General features: G+C 48.0%; 1 protein-coding gene across 1 annotated transcript; it reads left to right on the forward strand.

Moving 5' to 3' along the window:
- Rau (RA domain-containing protein rau) lies at positions 1–26,841 on the forward strand. The gene is made up of 6 exons (XM_076907025.1): positions 1–226; positions 2,069–2,290; positions 24,494–24,750; positions 25,407–25,470; positions 25,625–25,873; positions 26,249–26,841. Exons 2-6 carry the CDS (start codon positions 2,087–2,089, stop codon positions 26,606–26,608), a joined length of 1,134 nt encoding a protein of 377 aa, XP_076763140.1. The 5' UTR covers positions 1–226; positions 2,069–2,086; the 3' UTR covers positions 26,609–26,841.
- Positions 26,842–27,707: the final 866 nt, after the last annotated feature.

Consider the following 27,707-nt stretch of genomic DNA (forward strand, 5'->3'; position numbering starts at 1 on the left):
TCCATTATCTTCGAGGACGGAGTTTAAGAAGGATTAAACAGTGACTCTCTGGACGATGTGCTACTGAACAATTCTCAAGAGGAATATCCACGGCAGTGCGAGGACCGTGTAATTTAATTTGGATGCACTCAATGCCACTTGTTCGCCAAGTGTAAACATGATTCCCGCGCATTGACGTATGCACCGGACCGCGAGTGCGGACTGCACTCAGCTGTGAATTCCTAAAGGTAAGAGAATTTCAAGAATTTCACCAATCCGGGCTACCAACGATTATTCGGAGTACGATTGACAACTTTAGATAAATCAATCGCGAGGGCCGTTTACGTCGGTTATTAGCGACGCAAAAGATGGAAAATTGATGAATGTACTGTATAATTTGATTGCTTCAAGCAAGGTAGTTTAACCCATTCACGTAGCATTTATTTCGTATTGGCTATGGACAAGATGCGCATAATAATAAATAATCATGCGATTCATGCGCGAGTCTGACTCGCAGGCGCGCATTTTGGATTCAGACATGCACCAGGAGTCTGGCTTATTATTTCGCGCCGGATTCTTACGTTGACTCGATATCTTTTACTTCATCTTTAATCGCAGTCGTTGCGTCGAATTGATTTTCAATAAATACAATGTACGAGCGCGATGATTAATACCGTTGCTCAATTTAGGGAGCGGGGAATTTCTTTAACGGCGAGCTGTTCTTTAATGGCTCATTCTGATTCTCGAAACTACGACCCGGTCGCGTGATTTCTGTTGGGCAGTACACTATATATTCGTGCCAAAGAAATGATCGACGATCAAACGAGCCCGTTCGTAAACGGATATTACTCGGATGCTTCCAATTAATGAGAAATAATGAATAGGTGCGATTTTAATACATACCGAATCGGATCGTCTTCTGTTCTTGCTCTTCTATTCGTATCCTTTAGCTTCCATCGTAGAATGGCTGTTTATTATTAATGAGAGGGGGATACAGTTAACGCTGTGAGAATGGTTACCATTTTTTTCTTGCGCTTCCTCGTTATGGAAACATTTAACAATCGGGCCACGTACGGCTTCCTGTTGGATGCGCGTCGGGGTCTGGCGTGTGTACTTCGCGAATGTTTAGGCTTCTGGCACGCAGCTGCGCCGCCCTTACGCTGTTTACGCGACATACGTGGAATTTCATAGGCATGTCGTACTCGCGTTCGCTTTGGGACAAAAACATACCGGTACCACTTTTTCCGCGAGCGCTCGATTGCACGAGTTTTCCACGTTTATCCGCGTTATACGTACGCACACGTACAGCCGGTTAATCAACCGCCGCTCCCCGATAATTATCGGACGGCCTTCACCGCGGTTCTTTCCTTTTGCAACCTTGACGAGGCTAGCTGAAGAGGTTGCCGACCAAATTAACGAGTTTTTCCAAACAAATGTCGCGGCTGCATTACCCTGATGTACACGGCTACGAACTGGCGTTTCGTTTCGGTTAGAATAAAATTGGAGCACCCTGTTTCCAGGATAGCTGTCCGTCATTTGCATCCGCGGTGTAGACTAGTTTTCTCCCGTTATTGGATTAATTAACACGGTGAACGGCAACGATCAGATGACGTACCCGCAAACATTACAATTTATTAGAAAAAGTGCTACCACGTCGTATTTTCTTTGTATCCGAGAGCTTATATACGCGGAGCGTTCAATTTTCCATAATATTAGGGTTAATTTCCTTGCCGATGTTTAACATTATTTCACATTCAACCGGTTATCTCTACGACCGATGCATAATCTCGATAAAAAGTGATAAAATATTTATCTCTCTTATTTGCTCGAAGTTAAGTACGTACACCTCGTTTACATGCAACACACTTTTACTCTCGTGATTCATGCGCAGCGTGCAGTTCATTAATTACGCACAGCGGAATGTCAAACAATTAAATAATATACGTACACGATTTGACTCAGCGGCGCTATGGCAACGGAGCCGCGGTGTGTGATTCATTCGCATCTGTCCCGCGGTCAGCGAATGCGTTAATTAACAGCTTCGTTCGTTGGTCAGAAGTAAAGGGAAAAACAATGTAATCTTGGTTTCAGGTGAGATCAAAGAGGCATGCTGAAACACGTGTCAGTCTCGCCGTGGAGAGGGCGAGCGGACAGCGTGAGCCTTGCTTCGAGCGGGGGTGCGAGTAGCTGCGGAAGCGGAAGTCCTACCCCTGGTCACACGCCGCCGCCTTCGAGGGCCTCCTCCTGCGCTTCACTGGCACCCTTAACCGCCCTTTCGAGCTTTTCTCCAGCCGATGTAACGCCACAACAGGTAGAAATCTCTAAATTAATATACTTTAAAGAACAGAAGTTCCAAATCGCAACGCATTCCGAAGAAATATGCTCGTCCAATAATTTAGTCATTATAAAAGGTTCGAAATATTCAATTCTGGCATATGCGATCGTGAAAAGAAAAACGTAAGGGGACGATTAAAACAACGGTACCGATAGAACCATTATTCGGTTAAACGAGGGTATTATTCGGTTGTGCGAGGCACAATGCCGAATAGAAGAGTCACGCGTAAAACGAAGTAAAAGGATCGAAAACGCGGTGGGGTGGGTACAAAAAGCAATGACGTGGTTGCTTTAATGGAGCAAGCAGGAGGAACAAAACGTTATCCGTGACGGGCGTTGAAACGGTTTCGTGAAAACGAGAACAAAACGATTCCCCGCGCTTATTAACAGCTGGACCACGTGTGTCCTTGCTACTGTCGCGTTAATGGGATTCATCGACGAGACGTGTGCTTAATCCACGATTATTTCTGACGTAGTCACCCGGTCGATTAGACACACGTCGAAAATAGCAACGCTCATCCTCGATTGGGTAAACAAAATTCGCGATACGAAGTGAATTGTTAATACATTTGCGATTATCGCGGACCACGAAACGCGATAATCGAAAAATTGACACGATCCAAAATTTTCCATTGCGATAATTTATCGTAGCACGCACGTACTGGTATATTTTTCTGACTTTTGCTCTCGCAGCAGGCAGAAGTCAGGTTTCTGGTGGAGGGTAGATTTCTCACGGACCAAGTGTCCCTGAGTCCAGCCCATTGCGACTGCACGCGGCTCCGTTTCGCATCCCTTTTTGCGCCAACAGAAACACGACTCTCCCGAGGCCCTTGATCCCCAGCAAGATGTTTAGGGAGGCCAGTTTTGTCCGACATCTGCAAGGAAACAGAGAACCCCCGTCAAGTCCGACATTTGAATACGGATACTTAACGAACCAGGACGAACTTCGACTTCACGCGAAATTGGCGTCGTTCACGGGGGTGCCGCGCTCACGTCGATGACTATTTTAATCGGCATTAAGGCCAATTCACCGCATACTTCGTTCACCGTTGTCGATAAAGTACCGTCGCGTCGAACGGGCCGTTCGATAAAAATTAGGGTCATCGCATTTAAAGCGCGAATTTTTCATTACTCCCGACATCCCAGTTTCTGTAGCTTCAGATATTAAACACGCGGCTGTTGCATACATATAATGCATCGATACAGTATTGTTTCATTGTACGTCGCGTTTGCCTGGCCCGTTTCACACGCTTCTGAACCTGAGGTCGCTACGAGACGGCTGACTTCTTCCGTTAACTTCTTCGAGAAACCATCTGCATCCTGGCCAACGGTGTGAATATTTTTAAACCAATTTCGTGACCTCTCGTATCGTGCTCGTCCGACCTTTGACTATCCGTGTCGATTCATGAGATACATTTGCATTAAACGTATCGGCATTCCTCGTACGCTCGGTTTCATTATGGAATCGCCTATCCGGCTGTCTCGACGAATATCCTAGACGAAGAGAAGAGAAAATAGAGTTTATTTTCTTTCCCCGCCAAGATCTCTGCTGTTTTAATTTTTGTAAATTCGTTTCGTTCAATAAATATTTGTATAAAACCGATAGCGTTACACGAAATTCGTTACAATTGTGTTACAGTTTTAGACACGTTTATTTAGTTAAAGGTTAAAGTGAACGGTAGGACTGATTTACACCTTTCATGAACGACTTTTCCACTAACTCGTAAAAAAAGTATTTCTTCCTGTGCTTTTCTGAAAAAACATCGGTCCTGGGCGTAACAGTTTCGTTTTAGTTTTCGGTGTCTTTCGTCTTTCTGGCCGGAGTTTATCTTTTAGCCGGTACGTCCCGCAGTTTTTGTCGATGGAACCGGGAATTCTCTGTGAGAACCCCGCATGCCATGGCGTCGCACATTGGCGGCCGGCTCACAATGTGAAATGAAAAACTATACTACCAAGCGCCATCGTAACCCTGGTGGATCCACTTAATCGCACTTGCTCCCCGTCTACCGACCTTCGTTCCTGGATACGTTCCACGGGATTGATGAGATAGGCGACAATATTAAGAGAACGACTAGTCTGATATAAAAATATTCGAGTAATAAATACAATTCTACGATTCGTTCAATTGTGATAAAATTTTTTTGGTAAATGAAGAAACGCAGAATACACGATCCGCGATAGACCATTTTTTGAGAAAATGAAATATCTGAGAGCTAAGAGGATTGAGCAGGTACTTAAGTACATAAATATAGCGCTCGAGGTATTTGGGATTGGGAAGAATACGGGTCTCGTTTCTTAAAATTTTTTCCATTGAGTAAATCCAGTTTGACCAGTTTTCATGTAAGAATGAATACAAGAATTTATGTGAAAAATTCTTTGAAGTATAGGGAGGGACGAACGGAGCGGAGGAAAAATAAATTCGAACGATAGTGTATGTAGAAAATGAAGAATAGTCGCTATATTCCATTACAAATACAAACCGCAATACGAAAAGACGGCGCCATATGGATTACAGTATAATCGCTTATAGCGATAACTTGTCGCGTTCGCAGACGACCCAGACGTTTCGATTACTTTGACATAATACTACTCCGACTGCAATTTATTCTTGTCATTTTTTTCTACGTCGCTCAACGAGTTACAATTTCTTACGTGTCACTTTTTGCTTTATTTCTATTTTATTTGTGCGTGTTTTTCTTTTAAATGATTTGGAACGTTTGAGTATATTCTAATTTCGAGGCACTGTGACCAGCAGCAACTTTATCGTGGTGACGATAAGATAAGAAACCCGAGGAAGAACCCACGATCTTACGATTTCTCAGCTTGGCTGAGAAAGACGATGAAACCGGTATGAAGTAAAATGTGTTCTGGTCGAGTTTTTTCGCGCGCGCGCGTTAACCGACTGGGATGATCGCGACGATGACGCTGCGGCTACCTGTGTATCCCACAGCTTTACGCAAGTGACGCGAAAAATGAAAAACGATCAATCGCGTGCAATGATCTTGATAATGTCAATGCCTCCTCGCAACCGGACCACTGCTATGTCGAGCACTATCATTACACGAAACAGATATACAAAGTATCAAACAGCCATGCTCGTTCAAGTAGACATTAATTATCGCTCGGATCTGTGAAACTTTTCAATATCTATTCCTCTAATTACTGGAATAATTACCACTAATTATTCCTTTATTTTCTAAATATCTACAAATCTCTGATTCAATATTCGATATATAGTATTCGTTATATTCAATATTCGTTGTATCACAACATTTCTCCCGTCGATTTACATTTAATATCGCCACAGTACACCGACCAGTTTCATTCAATATATATAATACTTTTCTCCATTCACTTCTCCACGCTACATGTTCGTCCTACATAATTTTTCTGCCATATCCATCGACGTGCATTCTCTCTCTGTGGAGCGTCGCGTAACCCCGAGACGAATTAAAAGCCACAGGATTCACTTGGAAGAAATCCGATCGAGCATGATCTGGATCGTTTCCACGGCGATCTTTCTGGCCCTCGATGGCAGTATCGACACGACACACATGAAATCACGTCTCGCCTTTTCGTTCCGCCTCTGGGCGCCGGACCTGTCCCGCGTTCTCCGGCACTCGCAACATCCGGCGCGGCGGCCCGTAGTTCCGGCTTTCTTAGCGTGTATACGCGCGCCTTTTATTCGAACCGGTCCTGATAAAACGTACACGCCGTTGTTCCATCAGAATGCCGGACATTTATCCGCCGATCGATCGACCTTCACCCCTGTAACTCGCGGGCCCGCTCTTAATAGGGCTTCGCTACGTTACAATGGGTCTTGTCGGCGGAAAAAACATATCTAGGTGGGGATTTCGTAACCTCCTCTTTCAAATTCAGAAGGTCGCGCAGGAAATCCTTAACCCTTTCGCTCTTATAAAAGATCGTAATCGTACCTAATTATTGTCGAGCGCCTCTGCTTTGCTATTCGAAGGATAGCCGTAGGTAATGGTACGCAGATGTTTCTTGTATCTGATTAAAACTTTTACGAGTCACGTAATCGCAAGAACGGCCAGGAAGAATGTTAATTTCCTGGATCATTTTTCACATGATCCACCGCTTTCGACAATTGAACAGAGGAGCGTGTACCTGTCCCGAACCGATTTCTTGCCATTTCTCGACACGTAACGGCATTGTCTCCCGAACGACATCCGAGTAGCTCTTGCGCAACTAGATTTCCTCGCAGCGTACAATGACAGAGGAACAAGTTTGCGAACGAGCCAGGGAAATCTGTTCGTTAAACCGCGATCCTTCTACTTCCTGCTCCGATTCCACCGTCGACGAGCCAGGAAACGAGAAAGCACGATGTATCGATCGTTGAATTAACTTGACAGGCGACCGTGTATGCGGCTACCCGCATGACAACGACACGGCCCAGGCAAAGTTTTCGAGAGAGAGGCCCGTTTCATCCGTCTGGCTCGAGATTTTTCACGACAAAGCCTCTGGAGGGAATCACAATGCCCCGTAATCAGGATACGAGCGATCCAGAGTTCCTTCGGGCCAGTTCCAAGGATGCTTCCCCTATAAAATGCACCGCATAATCGTCACACTTGTACGTGTGCGACTACCACGCGGGCATCCTTTTTATGTATCCTGTCGAGAGGCGAAGGCAGGAACCTAACCAGAATTCACACGATTAGCTCGAAATTAGAGCGCTTATAGAGAGATGTTGTTCCTCGTTCTACGCTGATTTATTATCACACTAATGGTCTTTGCGTAGCGTTGGCTGCGTTACGTAATGGTATTAAGTGGCGTTTTCCAGCGACTTAGGAATGTCGTTACGTCACGTGGTGTAACGCGGAGGAAACCTCGACCGTTGCACCGGTGGTTCGATCCTTGTCGGTGGCTGCTGCGTCGCGATAAACTCTTTCGGTGTAATTTTGGTAGCGCCAGCGGGCGATATTTAAAGAATGCGCCAGCCCAAGGGACAGCGTCCCGTCCCTCTGTTCGTTCATGGATAATTATAGGCTATTATACGCTTCTGTTTTTCGGCGAGCAAGAGGAGCAGACTCGCGAGATGAACTCTTCTGTTCGTGCGCATCGGAGACACGTGATTTCTAAACGAGCTCTGCCTCTTAAGTAAACACCTTGGGCCTAACAAAAACAACGTTTAGCATGTGTGACGGAAAAAGTATTAGGGCTGGAGCATTTTTTTCCAGTGTTTTATGGCTGGATTAGAAGTCGTTCTCGTGATTTTTTATCCCTGTCGGGTATTTAGTAGAGTGTATGCTTGTTTTCTTAGAGAGTGCGCTTTAAGAGAGCACATTTCGGTTCACCTGGTAGAGAGTGTCGGTTTCGATCGATCTAACGTCTTGCATTTCGCGGTGACACGACGCCGCCATTCTAACGGGCCATTTAAATGGATTTTGCACGACAGAGGAACGAAACGTAACGTTTTTCGTGAAACGAATCTTAGAGATACGCGTCTGAGGCGGAAGAAGTCTCGTCGTGAGAGATTAGAGGTCGGAATTCTTGTGCAACTGCGTTTCATTTCTTCTGTCAGCGAACGTTTCCCGAGATAACGCCGTATTCATTCGCGGTAGCTATGTAACGACTAGCAAGACTTCCGTCATTCACCAATTCCACACGCTACCGAGAATCGGTGATTGGGCTTCCGTCCTGATAACGTAACCGACCGGCTATCGATCATCGAATATAAATAAAACCGTTTTCTTTTCGTTTATCAGCGGTCTCGGACTCTCGGTGTTACCCTTTTCTCCGGTTATCTGTGCCGTTCACCCGTTTTTCCTCGAACTGATCTCGCGTATCGGCAGAAAGAAAAAGCCTCAAGATTGGCGCCAGCCAGAAAAATCACGTTACTCTAAGTCGCGTGCTCCTGTTCTACAAATACACTCCCCGCGATTTAAAGAACAACGAACTTCTTAAACGATGTAAGATCGGCTATGTTTCAACCCCCTTCGAATAAAAATCAACGTTCTCGTCAGCGTTCAGGGTGATTCGAGGGAAGAAGAGAAGATTCATAGCTGAAGAAACGAAATGACGGTGAACTTGCGATATCATTGAAGGTGAATCACGGTAAGGACCATCGTGGGCGGGCATTTGGGATTCAGATCGCGAGAACGATGGACGATTACCGTAAACCGATCCGGTCGTTACGTCGTTCCCGGTGATTAATCGTCACGGCTGATTCCGCCACTTGCAGCTCCTTTCAATGCCAGCTTCAACGACGCGCGAGTTCGAAATTGAAACGTGGCCCTTGTTACGTTCACCGTGCACGGTCGCATCCGCGATTTAACGTTTGAGCCGATCGCGCAGCCGGAATTCGTTGCTTAACGCCCGCGACAATCGGCCGATTACGCAACCGCGTGACGCACGTACACTTTTCAAGTGCGTTCCCGGGTGTAGAGAGAGAGAGAGAGAGAGAGAGAGAGAGAGCGAAATCGCAACGGATCTCGAACGGTGCGAATTCCTCGCGCGAATCGACGACGACGACGACGACGACGACGACGACGACGAGGACGATTAAGGTCGATCGTTGCCGTCCACTGAGAGACTTGGATTACGGACACGACTACGATCGCCACGGGTGCGCGCTCGATCGTGGCCTGGGACCCATTCACGAGCATCCTCGTACGAATTCTTTAGCCATGAATGTCGTCTGGGATTGGTCGCAACTTGCTGGTGAAAGCACTCGCGGCTGGCTACTCGCACACGTGGCCGAACGTATACGCTGCGGGACTACTCTCGAGTAGTAGTACCAAGAATTGCTGTTTGTGACGCACGGCCAGCAATTAGAGTACTATTTCGCATGTTTATTGCGCGCGTTGCTTATGTATCGATCTCGATCATTGTGTGGGTAATGGTGCCGATAACACAGAGCCGATCCGATCAAACGACGCGCTAACCGATCTGGTTGTTAGCCGAGCGAGGGTTACGATATTCGTAAAAAGTGCTATAAAACGAATTAGTAACTGGATAGTTTAGCTACTGTCAAGCTGTTAAGAGCCATGGCTGGGCGCAAACGGGCGCAGCGGATCTACGGAGCGGAGGACCGCAGAAGAAGAAATCGACTTAGTAAGTATACTGGGGGAAAAAAAACTGGCTTGGTAACTGAACGCGCCAGGATCCATGGAACGGAGAACAGGGCAGGAAGCAATAACAATAACGATCGCGTGTAAAAGAAACGAAATTGAAAAGTCCCCGTCATAAATGATGAAATGGAATGTATCTCTCGAATTTTTCCGACCGTTACGCGTTTCGAACGCAGCCGCGTCACGTTTCACTTTCCTCTAAAGCGAAAAGCTATATTACTTTCTACGGTTTCTTGCGAAACGCCTACAGAATGCACAAGGTATCGCACGTATAAGCATTTCCCCGCCGCTGTGTACCTTGGGACCGGGTTCTGTTCACACCGCGAGCACGTGCTAACGAGCTGCCGTCAATATAAAGGCGCCAAAAGGTCTTGTGTCAGTAGGAATTCGCGGTAGTAAAGACACTTCGCCTCCACGTGTGGGTCGTGTGTCGCATTCTGCGAATCCGCGTGTATCGTGTCCTTGATTATTCGCGGCCTGGCGACTGGAGCGAGTATCGAGCGAGGCTCGTCGAACGTCTGAATCGATCGTTGGATGCCCTACCGGTTTTCTGAAATCGGTTCTAGGAATATTGTGCAAGTAACCCGGCTCTAGCTCCGTTAGGAATTTCTCGTTCACAATCTCCTTTTAATTAGAGCCAAAGTGCCACATCTATCGCACGGGAAACTTGTGGTATTTTAAAGATAATCCATTCGTATTAGGCTACGCGGCACAGGAAGGTGCCTTTTCCGTGATCGTAAGAAGAAGAGAATTGTTCGACGCGACAGGTCTACGCGGCTCTTTAAATTTCACGCTCGCGTTTCGTCATTGACGCCCCTTCTCCTTCTTCGATCCATTATCGATCGACATCTGCTCGAATGGAGCTTTAACAATTGCGGTCCGAGCCTCCGGTGCAGATGGCCGCGCTTCGCGTTCTGCAGGCGTCGAACAATCGCGATTGCGACACTTAACATTCTTCTGGTACGACATCGCTGTCCGCGGCCACCCTTTATGGGGCTCGAATAATGATACCCTCCGTGGCTGGTACAATGGTGGAAGTGAAGGAAGAAGGTGGGACCATGTTCTGCCCCGTGTGGTCGAACGCCACGCGTGTACCAAAACGAAATACGTATCCGCGTGTCTGAGACCTGTTCTTCGCGCTACCGATACTTTGAAAAGGTTTGTGCTTAGATCCTGTCGAAACGGTAACAACGCGTGGGTTATTTCTTCTCGCGGAGGGGGTATCGAATGGATCGATCGGCGTATCGAATCGATGAAAGCACTCGTTCATGGTTGATACTCTATCGACGCACAATTTGGCACCGACAATGCACAATGGTTGGCTTTCAGAGGGTTCGTCGAGAATCTAGATTCGAAATTTTGCCACCTCTCGCGCGAGCGCATTGCCGTGGAAGAATCAATGAAATGGAAAATAAATCTGTATATAATCGTTTCCACGAACAAATACCAATGCAATGATTCGTCGCGAGGCGGGGATTATATTCATGCAGCGTTAAAACCTGTTCGCGAGTTATTACGGTTTCGAAGCCGGACGCGAGATAAAAATTTCGAGGCGGTGAGTTTCGCGTTACCCGCTCGACCGCAGGAATTAATCATCTCGTCTTCTCCTCAAGATCTGTATACAATTCTTCTTTTCACTGCTGCTACCTGATGCAGTACGCGCTCCTGTTTCTCCTTCCTGGTACGTCTTCGGTTCGTTGAAAATCGTGTGTACACGATCGAAGAACCGCAGGAAAAATTACGATTCGTCGAGTCGAATGCGCGATTCGACGTCGAATGTTACGTGCGCGTAATTTCAGCGAGCTCCTTCGAGCGTTCGTTTCCAACGTTCGAAGCTTACGAGTCGGCAGCGCGCGATTGTTGAAACAGGAGCACGGACTTTTCCGTATCGCCACGCTCCCTATTACGCGTTATGAGCGGCGATAGGCGAGCCTCTTCTATTCGCGGAGACTTTTCTATCTTGCCATTCAAGTTCCCCTTCGATAGACCGTTCCTATTAATTGCAATTCATATAGTTTCGCCGACCAAGCCGGATCGAGTCAATAAATTTTCATTAATTATCAAGGGTCGGCAACAGCCGGCGCACAATAACCGCGATTATCGTCCTCGTCGAACGGGACTCGGCGTGGCGTAGCCACCGGCACAGATCTTCCTTCATCATCGGGAAATAGTAATGGAACGAAAGAGTTCGGGGATCGCGACGCGCGTCGGACCATCTGGCACACAGTGCTCCCATTCACTCTTTCTTTCGTGGATCTCGCCTCGCCCCACGCTCTCGTTCGTTCCACGTTGTCGTAGTATGCTCCTTCGCCCGACTCGTTATCCCCTTTTACCGCCTTTGTGCTCTGTTCACAGTGGTCCCTCGCTTTTATATCATCGCGTGATATCACAACCGGGCCTACGTCGACGTTCGCCTGATAATCGTGTTTGCCTAATGGCGCGCCGCGTTACTGGATTGTCAGGGACGGTGAACAAACGCGTCCCTTGTCTTCGTGAAAACCGCGAACCTTTCCGGGCCCACGCTAGAGAGAAACTGCGATTGTACGCTTTAAAAGGACCGGCCGCACCGTCACTTTTAACGTTTTCACGCTACTGACCCAAATTTTCACGTCTGCGTTCCTCGTTATCGCCGCTGTAAAAGTGTACCACGTTTCCTGAGCAGGTTACTTGCACTTCGCTTACCTCGATCGCCGTTACGCGGCCGTTTATCTTAATGGAACTCTTACGAAAGACTTTTCGCTTCGAGCGAGCTATCCTTCGGAATAAACACTGCAACCGAGAAGTACAATATTCACCTATTACGTGCAAAATATGCAGAGTACGCGGAAAATCCTATTCGTATCCGGATGACTAGACGGATTCGATGGTTTTTCTGCGAATGCTCTTGTGACTCACTTGCGGCTAGAAATGTAATTAGTCGGGTTACGAAACGTGGCGACCACTAAACGCGCAAGTGTGAACCATTGTAGCGAAGGGATGAGGGCCGGGTAGCGCATCAATGAGCGGGATAGGATGCGAGCCATTGATCCGGGGAATACAGACTGTTCGATGCTCGAAAGCTAACCGGATGGGAAACGTGCAAGGGTTCCAAACAGCCGGAAACGTGCGCGCGACGATGATACGCGTGACCCTGCAATCGGTCAGGCGAAAAATTCTCTCCAGTACGATTCCTTCGTCATACTTTTATCAGTTTAACGGTCTTGCTGTTCGACGTCGCGTTGTAATACGATATAAAGGTTTAATTTAATTCGACGACGAGTAAATATTTCACTGGGGCGAGACAGAGGCGCCGACCCGGCGATAGCTACACGTCGATTACGCGCGCGTAACAAGTGCCATTTAAGGGTACAGTCCACATGGTGGCGGATCTGTCGGCATTTCGGATCGTTAACGCGCGGTCGTTGAAACGCGTAAACGATTGTGATACACGCTTGCAGCCAGCGCGTACGTGTTACGATGCATTATGAGTTTAAACAACGTAATGATAGGCACGGCGCCAGTAACGCGGGGTGTATCTGCTCTCGTCCCCACGTAACGGGTGTCCCGTGAACGCTTTGCTTCCCAGTATCGGTGAAAAACTGTCACACCCTGCCTCGCTCCGCTATCGTCGCCGTATATTGTCGCGCGAGATGGTTATAAATAATGAATATCAATTTAATGGGATTTTATGCGCACTCGTGATAGCTTTGGGCGTTCAAAGTTTGCCATTGTTCCCCGGGAGCAATTAGCATGATAAAATTATATTCGCGCGATTGGCTAGGTTGGAACGCGTCGGTGTCAATGGACGTCGGGACGCATACGAATGAGAGGATCTTTCGACACGGGCCGGTAGCTATTATCAATCAACGGTTTAACAATGATAAACGATAGTCATCGTTTACGCGGGACAATTTCCCATAACTCTCCACGGGTGAGAGCTTCTTATCGTCGTTCACCGTATTACCGCGATTTCAAGCTTCCCCACGGCTCTGACGAAAGAGTTAAAGCACGGACACGAAACTTCCGGTACAATGAACCCCGTTAGTCGAACTAACGCGGTGCTCGTTACGACACCAATATTAGTTTTACGAGCAACTTCTGGAAATAGATCGATGAAACGGTACGTCATCGAAAGGATCGCGCGACAGGCTATGTATAGTGGACGCGACCGGAGTGTTTGAAAGACCGTGGCGTGGTGGCGCAGGTGCAGAGTGCACCTGCAACCAACCCCCCAGCGAGGGTAAAATCGGACTCCTGGATACGTGACTTATTCCTCGCCCTTTCTGCCCGTCAGCTTTAACGAAAGGGATAATAAACAACGTTTTATTTCTCGTATCGCGACGAGGGACGTGACGAAGAATTGGACGCGATCGAGAACAGAGGAGCTATCTGGATTCGCCAGCCGAGGAAAGCCCGGTCGAAGGTTAGGCGTTTCAGCTGGTTTTCGGTCCTGACATAGCATACGACTTATTGACACTTGGTCAAGTGAAGTCAAGAGGACGGGTTAAATGAAGCCGAGCGTCACCGTTTGCTGCCCCGTTTATTTTCGACCTGTAAGCAATAATCTCGTCCAGCGTTAACGATTCTCCGTGAAAATCCAAAAATCACCCGACGCGAGATCGCAGAGGAACTAATTTTTATCCAAGAAACAGTTGCGAGCGACGATTGATGGGATCGTGAACGATATTATGGAATTTTAAGCGATTCGCTGTTAAGAGATCTCGCGCATAAATTTTGCGGCGACTGCGTGGCTGTTGCATTATTCATGGAAAGAACCACCTCCGTTCCAGATAACCCTCCCTCGTCGACCTTATCGCGTTATGGTTACGACAATCGTAGTCAGGTGTGTGCATCGTGCACTGACCGAACACAAGGGCGACTTCAGAAGGCCCAAGTTGGAGGAGCACGCGCACTGGGAAAGTTGTACGATTACACGCGCAGGTAAACTTTTCCACCCTTTCGCGAGTCCATTGTATCGCTTCCTGTTTGGGTATCGCGAGATTATACGTAAAGTGCACGGTTACGAATACCGATCTTTCGATTATTAACTTGTGTGGACGTTCGTGCTTATAAAATCTAGTTGCTGCAACGATATGGAATATGTACTGTCGCGTATCGCCTACTTCGTTTCTTTACCCTATGAATATTCGATTCTTACGCTCGAAAGACACGTACTCGCGGTAGGAAGTAACGGGAAAAGTCGTAGCGTCGGTATGCTTAACAGTCGATAGAATTAATATACCGTGACTGAAAAAGAGCGATGGCTACGCGATTCTCTATGAGATTAGAGTCGTACTTACCTCGAGTTAGCGCGGAATTGTATTGTCACCCTTCCACGGTCCACGAACCGGATGTAAGCGTTCCGTACATGCTGGTTGCGCCGCTAATAATCGCGCGCGTGTTGGTGGTAACGGGGGACTTAAAGTTGGTCGAGTTGTTCTCGTTTAAAACAATCAGCAGCAGAGGAAGGACCAATTATACGGACCTGCGACCGTCTGTCACCGACCTCCTGTTCTCTTAATATCGTAGATCGGAGCGCACCAGTAAATATAAACAATCATACGGGGAAGAATAAAAACGACGGGCTTCCCAGAAGTTGGCTATGAGCCGTGCGTTAGAAATCTGGTGGCTAACGGGGTAACAATTTAACGCAGCCTTGACGATCGACCTTCCCGGAATTAGTTCCGCAGATTTGTTCCAAGGACCTGCAGCAACGAAGAAGATAATCGTTAAGCCGTCACTGTCATACGTGTAACGGTAATGCCATTTAACCCCACAGTAGTCGCGCACACGAATAATCAGACGCGGTAATACGAGTCCGCTTGTTCCACGATTATACCCGCTGTAAATTATTATTACACGAAGCTATCGCGATGTTTCTCTTGGTGGGAGCGTAAACGCGACCAAGCCTGGGGAAAAAAAGGGCGTACAAGTTCGATGGACGATGGTCACGAACGGATCCACGGGATCTGTCGCTAGATCGGACGTAAACGTTGACGAGAAAGTTGCGTACGCGTGTTGCGTGCCGCGTGTTAGTCACCGCAGTCGGTGGACGAACATTGTAATCGCCTTCGACGAAGCTAAGATAGACACGAGTTGTTCTTATTGGGACAATTACGCGTCGGTGCAGGGAACGCGCGCGATTAGAACCGTGGACGTGCATGCCTCTGTCAATCGCTCGAGGGAAGCCCGCTTCCCGAACTGGATTTACGGTTTAATTTATCCGGCCATTAAGACGCCGCGACCCACAAACATCTCCGCGAGTCGCGATTGTCGTTCTTTAATTTAGTATTCAACAGTGGGAACGGAAGAAACTGGCGGCTGGAGACAGCGCGCGTGGAAAGCGGCTACGGTTAGAGACCAGTTTTCACCGTGTCGATGCGCGTGAAAATCTGATACCATCGGTCGACGAGACGTTTTCTTCTTAATTGCGAGCAGGTTTCTTTTATTCGCGAGAATTCTGACGACCACGACGACGACTGGTTTCTTCTCTCTAATCTGTCGCGTGAGCACATTTTAATTGGACGCATCAAGTGGCTTATTTCTTGGAGGGTACACCTACTAGAGGCTGGTCGGTTCACGTTCCGCGAAGTAGAAGCACGCGTCTACTCTTGAGGCTGTTGCGCCGACAGGAGACGAGAGTATGCGCATACGTAGGTTTGCTCGCAGCAGCCCACTCGAACAGTCGACTCGCGGGTTGAAAAAATAGAAAGCTTGAGGTGGAACAGCCGTCTACCGACTCTCGGCTCGAAGTGGACGCGCTTCGTGACACCCTGTGTAAACAGCTGCACCGATTTCCTGACCAGTGGCCATTAAAATATCGAATTTCGATGGTCGCCCCGTCGAGCAGAAGCTTCCTTGTCCGGGAAATCGCGTAACACCCTCGCTCCACAGGTGGAATGCCTTCCGTTAGAACAATCAAGTGCAACAGTCCACGAGATAATCGTGCGACCACCTCCACTCGGTTGGTTCATTTCATAATGCGTTTATTCGATTCGTTTCCTCTCGTGTCCCTTGTACAGCTACAGAGAGAAAAAATTGCTGCAATGGGACCAACGAGTGACACGATTCAATTAGAAGTGGCGTTCGATCGTTTACACGACCAGTCCTGTAAGCGTTCACGTTTTTACACGATAACGTATACAGCAATTGTAATCAATCCGAGAAAAGATTTCCTTTTACATTATTTGATGTATTTTTCCGTGAAAAGAGGAGAAAAAGAAAGAGAGAGCGAGCGAGTAGCTTTCTCCTCGGTTATATCATGATTTTGGAAACATCCCATATAATCGTAATTCCTGGTCAATGACCCGACCATAATGAACAAGTACGTTCTACCAAGCGTGCATAACTTTAGATGGTGCGATCGAGAAGGAACGTTTCACGGTGTCCATCAACCGAGAAATCATTATCAACGAGCACGCGTGCATCCTCCGCGCACCGATGCGTCTCGTGCAGTTTTGCTTTCATCTCGTGCCAAGAAGCCCCGAAGACGGTGCCATATGGCCCGAGTAGGAGTATCGGGAGGACGTGCGCCGCAGGAAGGAAGCTTTCCAGGCATGATCGTATTATGTTCCCGGGTATACCGGGAACATATTGCGAGGAAGACGCTGGACGAGAGGGCGTGCGTTGCACGTGAAAGCGGGCACGCGATGCCACGATGAGGGCACGTGCCCTATATTCCTCGAGGATCCTCCTCCGCGTCGCTCCTTTTGTGGAACCGCCGGAAACGGGTGTCAATTGTCAGCCACTTGGACGTGGACGGACGTGCACGACCGGACACGGTTGTTCTCCAGCGGTCGAAGAACGCCTTCTTCTTCCGCGTGTGGTCCTCCGCAAATAATTGCACTCGATGTGCACGGCTGCGACCGTGGCCAAGAGTGGAACTTCGTTCGCGCGCAGATCGTATACGTGATCGTTGCCGATTATCAAAAGTAGTTCGATACGTGAAATTTGATTGCCGAGCCTCTCTCGAGAACAAATTTGACGCGAAGATAGCGATCCTGCATAATTGGCTCGCGTGCTCGTTAATCGGTTGAAATTCGAGTCTCGTTCTCGAACGCGTGTTTCGTGTCCCGCCACGTAATTTCACTTATCCCGCGGACACTTACTCTTAATACGTTTCGACGATACGTTCAGACGTCGATCCGCGATAAGGATACTTGACGTGCCACGGAACGCTCGGCGAACGGTTCATTGACGCGTGTGTGCGCGCCGACGTTAGCGTGGCGCGCACTTTCTGTTGCTGCGTTTTGCTGAAACGAGCCTCGCTTCTACCGTTCCCAACGAAATTGCTCGATTACATCGTTAGCGGTTCGCCTAAGCTCGCGTTTTATACCTAATAATCGCCCGTGACGAAGTATTAATTATCCCTCTCTGTACTCCGCGGATCGAGAGGCTCAATTGAGCGGCAGACTGGATGGGGAGGACGCCATGCATCGTGCAACGTGGAAAATGCGTTGCTGTGCAAAAAAACAGCTGATTGACAGGGCGATTACGATCCACCGGCCACTCTTCTTCTTCTATTATTTAATCGTTGCTCGTCTGCATTCCGTCATAAATGGGTCTCTACCAGTTATCTTCCTCTGTCGCTTTGTTGCGTTCGTACTAAGTTCACCGTTACATTAAATCGGTCAGACGTTCGTTTCTCCCTTGTCGCTTCAACTGAAAAGTAAAATTTTCGCGTCTCTAGAAAACTTGTTAGGAAGCATCGTTCTCGGATTAAAGATATCGATCGCGTCGATCGATTCTGGCTGATTACCGACGATACGATGAGCAGAACAGTTGCTGGATTGTCGGTGAAAAGCAGTGAAACGCACGATCGCAACAGCGTAATTGCTCCGTCAGACGACAGGCACGAAATGCTTGCCACCGTTAATGCAAGTGACAGTGATTGACCCTCGCGAGGAATTCTTGACCTCGCGAGCTTCAGACGCTCGCGATTGACCTCGTTGCGCTCGATCCGACGGAGTAGCTTTTCCGGGCAAAAACGGTTCTCGCGGATGCTATTTCTAGCTCTCAGAACACCACGTACCCATGCGCCATTTCACGAACCATCTTTGAGATCGTGCGCTCATCGAATAGGCCGCGACCATAACCCTTCACATTCGTTTCAGATTCCCGATAAGTCCACATTGTGCTCGCCGCGGAATCGTTCGCGGTGCAGTCGACCGCACGTAGTAAACAGGATATGCATACTGACTAGCCACCTGATTGTGAAATACGGCCTGTTCTTTTCCATTATCCCAGTACGATGCTTCGAAACAATTATCTTAAAATATTCATTACGCTGATTCACGCAGCGTCGATGAAAAGCACTACTCGTTGTTACTCGTGCACAGCGATCAGTCGTTCGAGATCGATACTCGAGAGACTCCGTCGATCGGATTCTGTTAGGAGAATCGGAAAATAATGGAAAAAGTGAAGAAAAAAAGGCTGTTTCTCCTGGCCGTTTTCAATCAGGGACACAATCGAGCACTCTCTCCGTGTCTCTGGATCCCACGTACTTGCCGCTCCTTTCAGGATCGTCTCGCGGTGATCCAGGACGATCTTGTCGCCCGGGTTCGGCGTGAAATCGCGAGCCGCTCGTTTCCTGCGGATTCTTACTTTCGCGCGGCCACTTTCCCGCCGCGGAACAATGCGCCACGAAAGCCTGGGAAGCCTAATTGTTGCCAGAACGAAGCACACTTCGCACGCCCGATGGAAACTTGCGCGATCGTAGGCGGGGAAACGAGTCGTTGCCACCACTCGTGGCACTTCTTTTGTGCTCGAGCCCGTCGCACGACCCGGTTTACATAACTTCGCCCGATCTGTAACGGGAATGAAAAAAAAAAGAAGAGAAGAAAAAGATCGCGGATTGGGTAACCATCCAGGAACTCGTTATCGAAATCTCCACGATGTTCCCTTAATGCGCACTCGTTGATCGTTTCGATCCTCGCGATTGAATTCAAATCGCGGATTTCTCGACTCGACGATTACGCGCGCGATTTCTTCTCTCCGATTAATCGGTTGTCTGGTGAATTTAGACAGCGACGATTAGCTTGTTCGCGATAACGTGGAATTCGCTGACAGCGGCTGGCAACGCGTGGACGACACGCGGTGGCAAGTGTGCTCGCCCTCCGACGAACGAACGATCCTGTGACACCGCTTCGATTATGCCCGCTCAGCTAACTTTTCATCGCTTACGAAACGCACCGGTAACAATGTTACAGGATATTTCTGCCTATTAGACAGTTCAATTTCCCAGTTCCGAAGAACAGGATCGTCGAGATGCAAAGGTAGAAGAAGCCTCGAAGCAGCAACCGCAGCCGTGTCTCGGTGCATTCTCGACGGCGATCATCCCAGTAAGCGACAGACTCCTGTAATCGCGGTGGAATCACTTTCTATCGAGAATCCTGGCCGCTCGACGCTTCTGGCGCGATGGAATCGCGAAGAACAAACCCCTGTGACCTCGATTTCCGCAAAGAAGCCGAGGCAGCCGTGCAGAACAATCGTTCCACGGGCTCGAGGGAGCGAGGAGACGAGACGCAGGAACACCAATTCCAGCCGTCCAGGGGCGAGTTTTTGTTCCAAGCTTCGCCGGAATCTTCGTCTTCGTTCTCCTTGTCTTTATCCTCGTTTCTTTTTTTCGTTTTCGCCGGAAATCAGAGGAGAGGGGGCACGCGCTCGAACGGCAACAGCAGCACCTGAAGACCCGGACGACGAAAGGGAGGACACGGCAGCTGAGAGTCGAAAAGCACGTGCCAGGAGGTAAAGGGGTGACGGAGGACACGGCGTCGTTCGGGATTCAATGGACTACTGGGATAACGAATTTATTATGCGACGGGTCCTACCTGGGACTGGCCGATACTGCCACCATTCAAACCGAGGTCGTGCACCACGCCTACGCTGGCTCGCATGAAAATTAATGAACACGCTCGTCGACGAACTCCGCGTGATGGAACAGGGGGCAAAATTCAGGAGTCGCCACGCGAGTCGCTCTTTCCATTCCCTTCGCGATACCTCGTATTTCCTCGTGTCGTTCGCCAGGATACGTGAACGAAAATGTTTAGCGACTTTACTTATGTTTATCGATTTCTCCTTTTATCGCTGGATATTGTGGACGTTGACGCATCGTGGAAAATGAGAAACCGTGTTATAGATTAGAAATTTCGTTCTAATGGTCGATAATGGAAATTTCGATTGGGACGGATCGACGAACGTTGCCTCGCGCGTATGTTAATTGAATACGATATAAATATAATTGCTGATGAAATGAATGAGCCGCGTAACGAAGTTTATCATGACAAAACAGACGCAAGGACGTGACGTCCGACCGGGGAAAAAAAGAGAGCAGAAAATGCGCGCATATTACTATGCGTTGAGTGGTTCCATTGGCGTGGGACAGTCGACACGAAGAAATTCTAGACGATCCTGAAGCGGCTCGACACGATTTCGTTCGCGCTCTAATTATAAAGCGCGCTGTTTCTCATAATCCCTTGCCATTTCCGGATTCCGAAAGAACAGCCGCAACACTCGTTAACACGGGTCTCACTTTTTTTAAAAAGTGAATCCCTCCGATCTTAAAGAAACTCTAAATGATTTCATTTATTTCCCCATTTTACTATGTCGAGTTAATATTTTACAACGATAACGTTAACAGCGCTCCATTCATCACTTTTTCCCAGGAATTCCTCCGCGTTTAAATCTCGCGAACGTTACGAGGCGAACACTTTGCATTTCAAAGACGCTAATTATATAAGCACGCGAATCTATTAACTGATTAGAACAGCAGCAAGGTCGTTCGACAGCATTTCCGTTGAAAGGTGTCGTTTACCTTGCCTCGAAACGGGGATACGTGATATACCGGGTGTGACACTCGCCACACTGCGTCTGCTGTTCCATACCGAACGTCGATAACGATAAGCACGCGATACCGTGTCTATTTATAGTACATCAATGAATCCACCGAGTATCTCTGCTCGTATAACAGAGATTCGCTATAAAACTCGTGAACGTTTTTTCTCCCTTTTCTTTCCTTCTTTCTTTTTTCTGTTTTTATTAAACAAGGAGCAACGGGAGATTCGCTCGAACAGTGATTTCATCGAACGAACACCTGGAAGTGCCTCGAAATGCATTCTTCGAAGCGCGTCCAGAGGTTCGCGGGGCTTTGTGAAACCCCGTTAAGGAAACAGCCCTCGTTACGAGACACTTTGCGGGCATATGGCGTGCCCCATTCCATTCCACTGCTCACCCTCGACTCCTTCCCCAGAATTTTTTACACTTTACGCTCGATACGCCAGATTACCCGGTGGATTTTCGTTTAACGCGGGGTGAACTTCCTTTTCGTTGAAATTCCTGCCCGTTAACTTCCCCATTAGGACGGTTCGTTTACACAGACGACGTTTTTTCGGCTTCCCAGAAAGGCGATGTTCATGCCCCGCGTTCCGCTGCCTCCTATTTTGGGCCGCTCAATTACGGTAAGACTTCGTTCCTCTGAACTTGTCAAGTGAGAAAACGGCTCGCGCAAGTAAGAGCGCGAGAGACGATTCTCGACGCTATTAAAATCGATACGAAACCGATACCGCGATATACCGTCTGTTCGAAAGGTGCGATACTTTGAACGCGAACGTGTACACCTCTTCGAAACCAGAAATATCTCTCTCGTATATTTTGGTTGGTGTATAGACGGCTGGAAGATATTGACGTCTGGTACAACGGGGGTGATGGCATCGCTTCTTTCTCGTAGCAGCTCCTGACGAGCCGCAGGCCCTCCTTTTGACACTTGTACGCGCTCGTCTACACGCTTTTTCTACCTTCCGCGTTATTTTCTCTTTCATTAGCTGCCGCCAACAGGGAAAACACGCTGCTGATCCACCGGTAGGCGGTTCCCTCTTTCGACTAAGCAGGACTGTCGTCGACGGTCGTTGGTTTCGCTAGGAAGGACCACTGAGTGACTCGTACGATGATTAAAATTGACGTCGTTTGACAAACGTCTAAAACAACGCACCTCGAATAGCAAGGGAAGTTGTAAAACTTGGAACGGAGATTGGAAGTTCTCGAACACCTCGTATAGGAAGGGAACGTAGCAGGACTGGAAATGGAGCAAAGTTCTGGAGCATAGATTCTGCTGAATCAAGGCTGCAAAAGGAATTTGGAGTCATCGAACAAGAAGCCGTCTTCGCGACCACGTTCAGGGACGAGAAAAAGTCGAACAAAGATCGATACTTCGGTGCGCGAGTACCTGAGAGAATTCCGCGTAAACCGCATCGGTGTTCGAGCCGTAAGCGTACTGGAATTCTCGCGATGATTCAGAAATCCCGCAACGTGCCCACCTAGCGGCCATCTTCCTTGCTCTTTTTCCATGAAAATGTCGTACGCGCGGTAACGCGAAGCGAGTACGCGAAGTTTTAAAAGCGCGCATATGCCTCGATGTGCGTACGGACAAGTTTCAGTTTCGTTGGAACTGGAGAAAGAGACTCTGGAACGAAAACGCGCCGACTCTCTATCGATTCTCGGTCCTCGTAAAACGCCACCGAGAATTCTTAGGCGAAGGCGCGCTAGAACCCCGCTGTTTGTTTAGTTGGAACGCAAATACAACCACGAACCTGGCGTGTTACGTTCTCGATACTGAAATATCGAAACCTCGGGAACGAATCTTGGTTCTTTAGATTAGAGTAGTTCGCCAGACCTACTTTGGAGCGCGGAATAAATTCAGCCTACGTTCGATTTTTCTATCCGCTCCATCGACTTATCGGTTCTGCCTTTCGTATGAATTACTATAGACATATCCATTGGCACTTTCATTAATACATAACCGTACAGAGAGAAGTTCTGCTGGTCTAGGATTTTGTATACTAAGAGTAACGAATTTATAGAAGCATCTGGTAATTGGCTGGAGGTTACCCTTACATTCGTTCAAGCACTATTCCACGTAATCCCCATTCAGGTCAGTCCAATTTGCCCTAGAAATGAAACGCATAGCAGATGCACGCAGGAGGAACAGATTGAAGTTACAAAACGATACGCGTTGAAAGGATAATCTCGGTATTCTCTTCGATACGTGCCAGTGGAGGGTGGACGAAGCTTAGCGAATATCCGAACGAGCCCAATCGACGCCTCATGAACGCCACGTAGCCCTGTCGGGTGATTTCGCTCGGTACGCTCGATGAAATGATTGTGCGTCGACACGTAGCGTTTGCAACGTTCATCCTGCAGACGGGCGGGTACGATTCGCCGCAGATTGTTACACTCGGAACTAAAGCGTGGCTAGTGGTCATAAAATCTGCCTACACGTGTTTTCGAAACGTTGAGTGGTACTTGCAAACGTGTGGGCCAAGTCTTCGGCTGGTAACATCTGGCTTATCGACACCTTGGACTTCGAACGGTTATAATTAGCTCGGTTACCGTAGCTCTTACTAATTGAAACGTTTCTATTTCCACGTGATCGTCTAATAAAAGGGACCGAGTGAAAATGGATTTTAATCGCACGCGATTGCTAATCGTACATCCGAGAACGACATTTCGTCGTGTAATTTACCGCGGGCAATGTTTTGACTACGGCTCGCGCATTGGGGGTTAAAATCGATTCCGACACGACACCCCTGTATTTAATTTTACTGACTACCGCTACGTAAACGCGGCCTCTAATCTTGACATATGAATACACACAACCGTGACTTTCACCCATCTGCGAACGGGGTGATCTGGTGTCTGGTTTATTTTCAGTGCACGCATCCCCTCTAAGCCGGCGTATCTGAAGGGTTGATAGCGTTTTATGCGGCACGCGTGGCCGACGTCTGTCTCCCCGGGTTAATTATGGACTAATTGTCAAGGTTCTCGTCGCGTCGAATCTCTTTACCATTTTTTCCGCCGCTCCTCCTGCGACAACAGGACGCGCCCTTCCTTCCTCTCCTTTTCTTCCACCGCTATACATTCTTAGAATAACCCGTTCTTTAAACCCTAAACCGAAAGCTGTTCAGACCCTCCGAATATTTTTCCAACCTCCGACAAAACCAATCGAAACCATTTACAATCACGCGTACAAATGGATAGCTGAAAAACAGAGAACAGAATTCTTCGAATCGGATATACCAAAACGTTCTCGCAGTGACAGCCTTCGATATTTGTTACAGACAACCATAAAGGTGTACGCCAACTGCCTACGGCCGGACATCGAGTACAAGACCCTGGGCATCACGTACGAAACGACATGTCGCGAGATCGTACAGAACCTATTGAACAAGTATCGCATGAGGCACCGCGATCCCAGGCTGTTCTACCTAACCATGGAGGTCACCGTCAGAAGACCGAACGTGAGGACCGTTCTGCCACTGGACGAGGACGCCAGGCCGGCCGTTTTGCAATCGTGCCATCCTCGTGGCGATTCCAGGTACGGTTCTGACCTCTGCGCCTCCTCCTCCAGGCCGTGCTGCTCCCCTCGTCGGTTTTGGTCGGCTTCGTGACGTAATTTCAGGGCTCGCGACCGACCGTAAATACGACTTCTTGTGGGTCGGTGAGCACGAGCCAACGATAAGCAACGTCCTCTCGAGAGGGGTCCCCTTTGTTCTGGCTTCTTCGAGTCGTCTGGCTCGACCGTGCGAGACGTGCCTTCGTTTATGTTAACGACTCGGAGAGTTGGGCGAACGGACTCGTGTCTGATCGTTTTATACGGATTTTTAATCTCGCGCTACGAAATTTACATCACGCGCCCGGCGTCGACAATGCCAGGCGAAGGGAGCTCGTTTTAAGGATTGTCTTACAAACGGCGAGGGAGGAATGTTTGGATTCGAGGCGACGACGCTTCTGTCGCGCGACGGAAGAAAGGCTGGAGTAGCTACTGTTTTCTTGGTAGCGCGAAACTTCCGGCGAAGCTATACGTAGGTTTACGTGTAGGTTTACGTAGACGATAAAAGACACTGTAAGACACTGTTTGACTGGGACGTTCGTGTCCCGTGTTTTCACATAGAAGTAGCCGTTGCTCGAGACTCTTTGAACCCACCGACACCTACGGTGCCCCTCGAGATTCACGGATGTTTTTTGTTGCAGATTCTCCTTGCAGACACGCCGTGGTGGACTTGTCAAAATATACGACAGCGCGCTCATGTCCGGAGTAAGTTACCGCGTAACGCTCTCCAATAATTTCGCTCGTTTTCACGTAAATTGCCTTGCCATCTCGCGTACGAGACTTTAGTTCGACTACTAGATTTATTGACTCTTTCCTATTTCCCAAGTAGAATTTCTAATTATCGATTGATCGTTTTCAGTCAAAGTACAAGAGTCTACTGGTCTCAGAGCAGACTACCGTCGACGAGTTGATCCAGATGTTATTAAGCTGCTACAGCTCGAAAGAACGGGTCGAGCAATTCTCTCTATACGAGGTCTGCGAAGGCGAGGAGTACCAAAGGAAGTTGCATCCCGACGACTCACCCCTGAAAGTCACGCAACGGTGGACAAGCGCCGATCGTCATCTTCGCATAAGGCGCAATCCCGACTACAATCCTCACAGGAGAAAAGTAAATTAGCCTGGCTAAATTATCCCGTCCCCTCAATTTTCTCAATTAATTCGCAACCATCTGAGAAACTCCTCGAATATTCTGCTGTCCTACATAAGCGAGTGAATAACAATCTAATCAGCAAAAAATCAATAATTAAGGGACAAATTAGTTGGCCATATAAAAGACGATTTCTAACGAACGAAACGATCCCCGTGCGCGTTCTCACGCTCGGAACACAAAGGAATTCTTCATCTTGGATCTGCTCCAAGATGGCCGAGCGTAATTACGCGTACGGGCGCATCTCGACGCGGTGCGTCAACACGGCCGCGTCGGCATTATTCAGAGGAATATAATAGAAAGTCAAATTCGTTACACAATCGTCCTGTTCTGCAGAGTATGTGGGCGTCTGACTCGAGCATCAGCATGGCGATGTCAAGACTGAACCTCCACGGCACCCACCAGGCCCACTTCCACCAGGCGAACGACAACAACAACCATCTGCCTCTCTACCAATCCAAAGATGCCAACTCGATCAACAACAACAACAACATCCACAAGATCGATCAGCATCACCTGTCCTTGGGTGCTCTGAATCAACAGTCGAGAATCGTGGTGCCTCACGCCACTCAACTTCCACAGTTGCAGATACCGCGAGTCCAGCAACTGCCGCAGAGCGTCCCCTCTACGCCGATCTCCTCGAAGCACATCACCGCGACCTCCTATGCGGATTACGAGAATTATTTGTTCATATAGACGTCTTTTAACTAATCTCGAGTTAACGAAGATATTCTGCAAGTAAAGTAGCGGTAGGAAGATTACGCGACCATTATGCGGAGAATCGATCGTGTGAAACGTTGGAGGTTGCCGAGGTATGCCGAGCGAGTAGCTGCGGCTTCGTTTCAACGTGTTGTACAGTATTTGACGCTTGATCGACTTAGCAGACGTTCCATTGTCTGAGAATCGAGATGCGAAACGATTCTACGCGAGCAGAGGTGTACTAACGTTTCAGAGGTATGAATTAATTCTCTTGGTTCGAGATTATTTATGAATGACGGGTAGAGGGTGGCGAGGATGGCGGCGCGGGTTCGCGTCTCGTCTACATCGCGTCGATACGATGGAACAAAGAGAATTCATGATCATAGTCAATAGCGAGAACAATTGTACCAAAGGTAGACGTACGAAAACACGTAGGTATATAGTATATTCAGCCGTACATGTATAAATGTTGTTAAGCGTTATATAAAAAAAAGGTATGCACGCTAAGGGAGTCCGGACAAAGTCGGAGATGTAATAACGTATCAGTTTCCGGGGGTTATTTAAAAATCATCGTAATGATATTTAATTGAGGACGATCGTCTCAATGAGAAGGATGTTTTAGACAATTCTTTTGAGAACACCGTGAAAATTGTACAAAATAGTACCGCAGGTTTAACATCGTGTATTTATGTGCTGCACATTTGCATTTACCCTAGAACGCTGCTGAGAATGCGCGGCCACTATTATTTATTTATAACAACTGTATAGCGTCTAAGGGAGCGTGCCTGGGAGTTTTAAGTTATTAGCTGAATCCTGTGCTTTAAACGTCGTCGTGCAATACGATCGAACGGTACTCGAGTGTGTATCCGTGTAAATATAATCAATAAACGACGAGTTACTCGGATAAGTTTGGCAATTACTACCGGTAGTCTCACTCGTAGCAATTTAAAACTTTGATAACTTTATTATACGCACGTACTTTTCGACCACGCGAAATTAACGAGTTTGTCTGCTTGAATATTAACCTGAAAGCTGATATACTTCACGACAAGATATATACTATGGACGTTATATATATATATTTTTTTATAGTTCA

This window comes from Xylocopa sonorina, chromosome 1 (genome assembly GCF_050948175.1).
Source record: "Xylocopa sonorina isolate GNS202 chromosome 1, iyXylSono1_principal, whole genome shotgun sequence".
Lineage (NCBI taxonomy): Eukaryota > Metazoa > Arthropoda > Insecta > Hymenoptera > Apidae > Xylocopa > Xylocopa sonorina.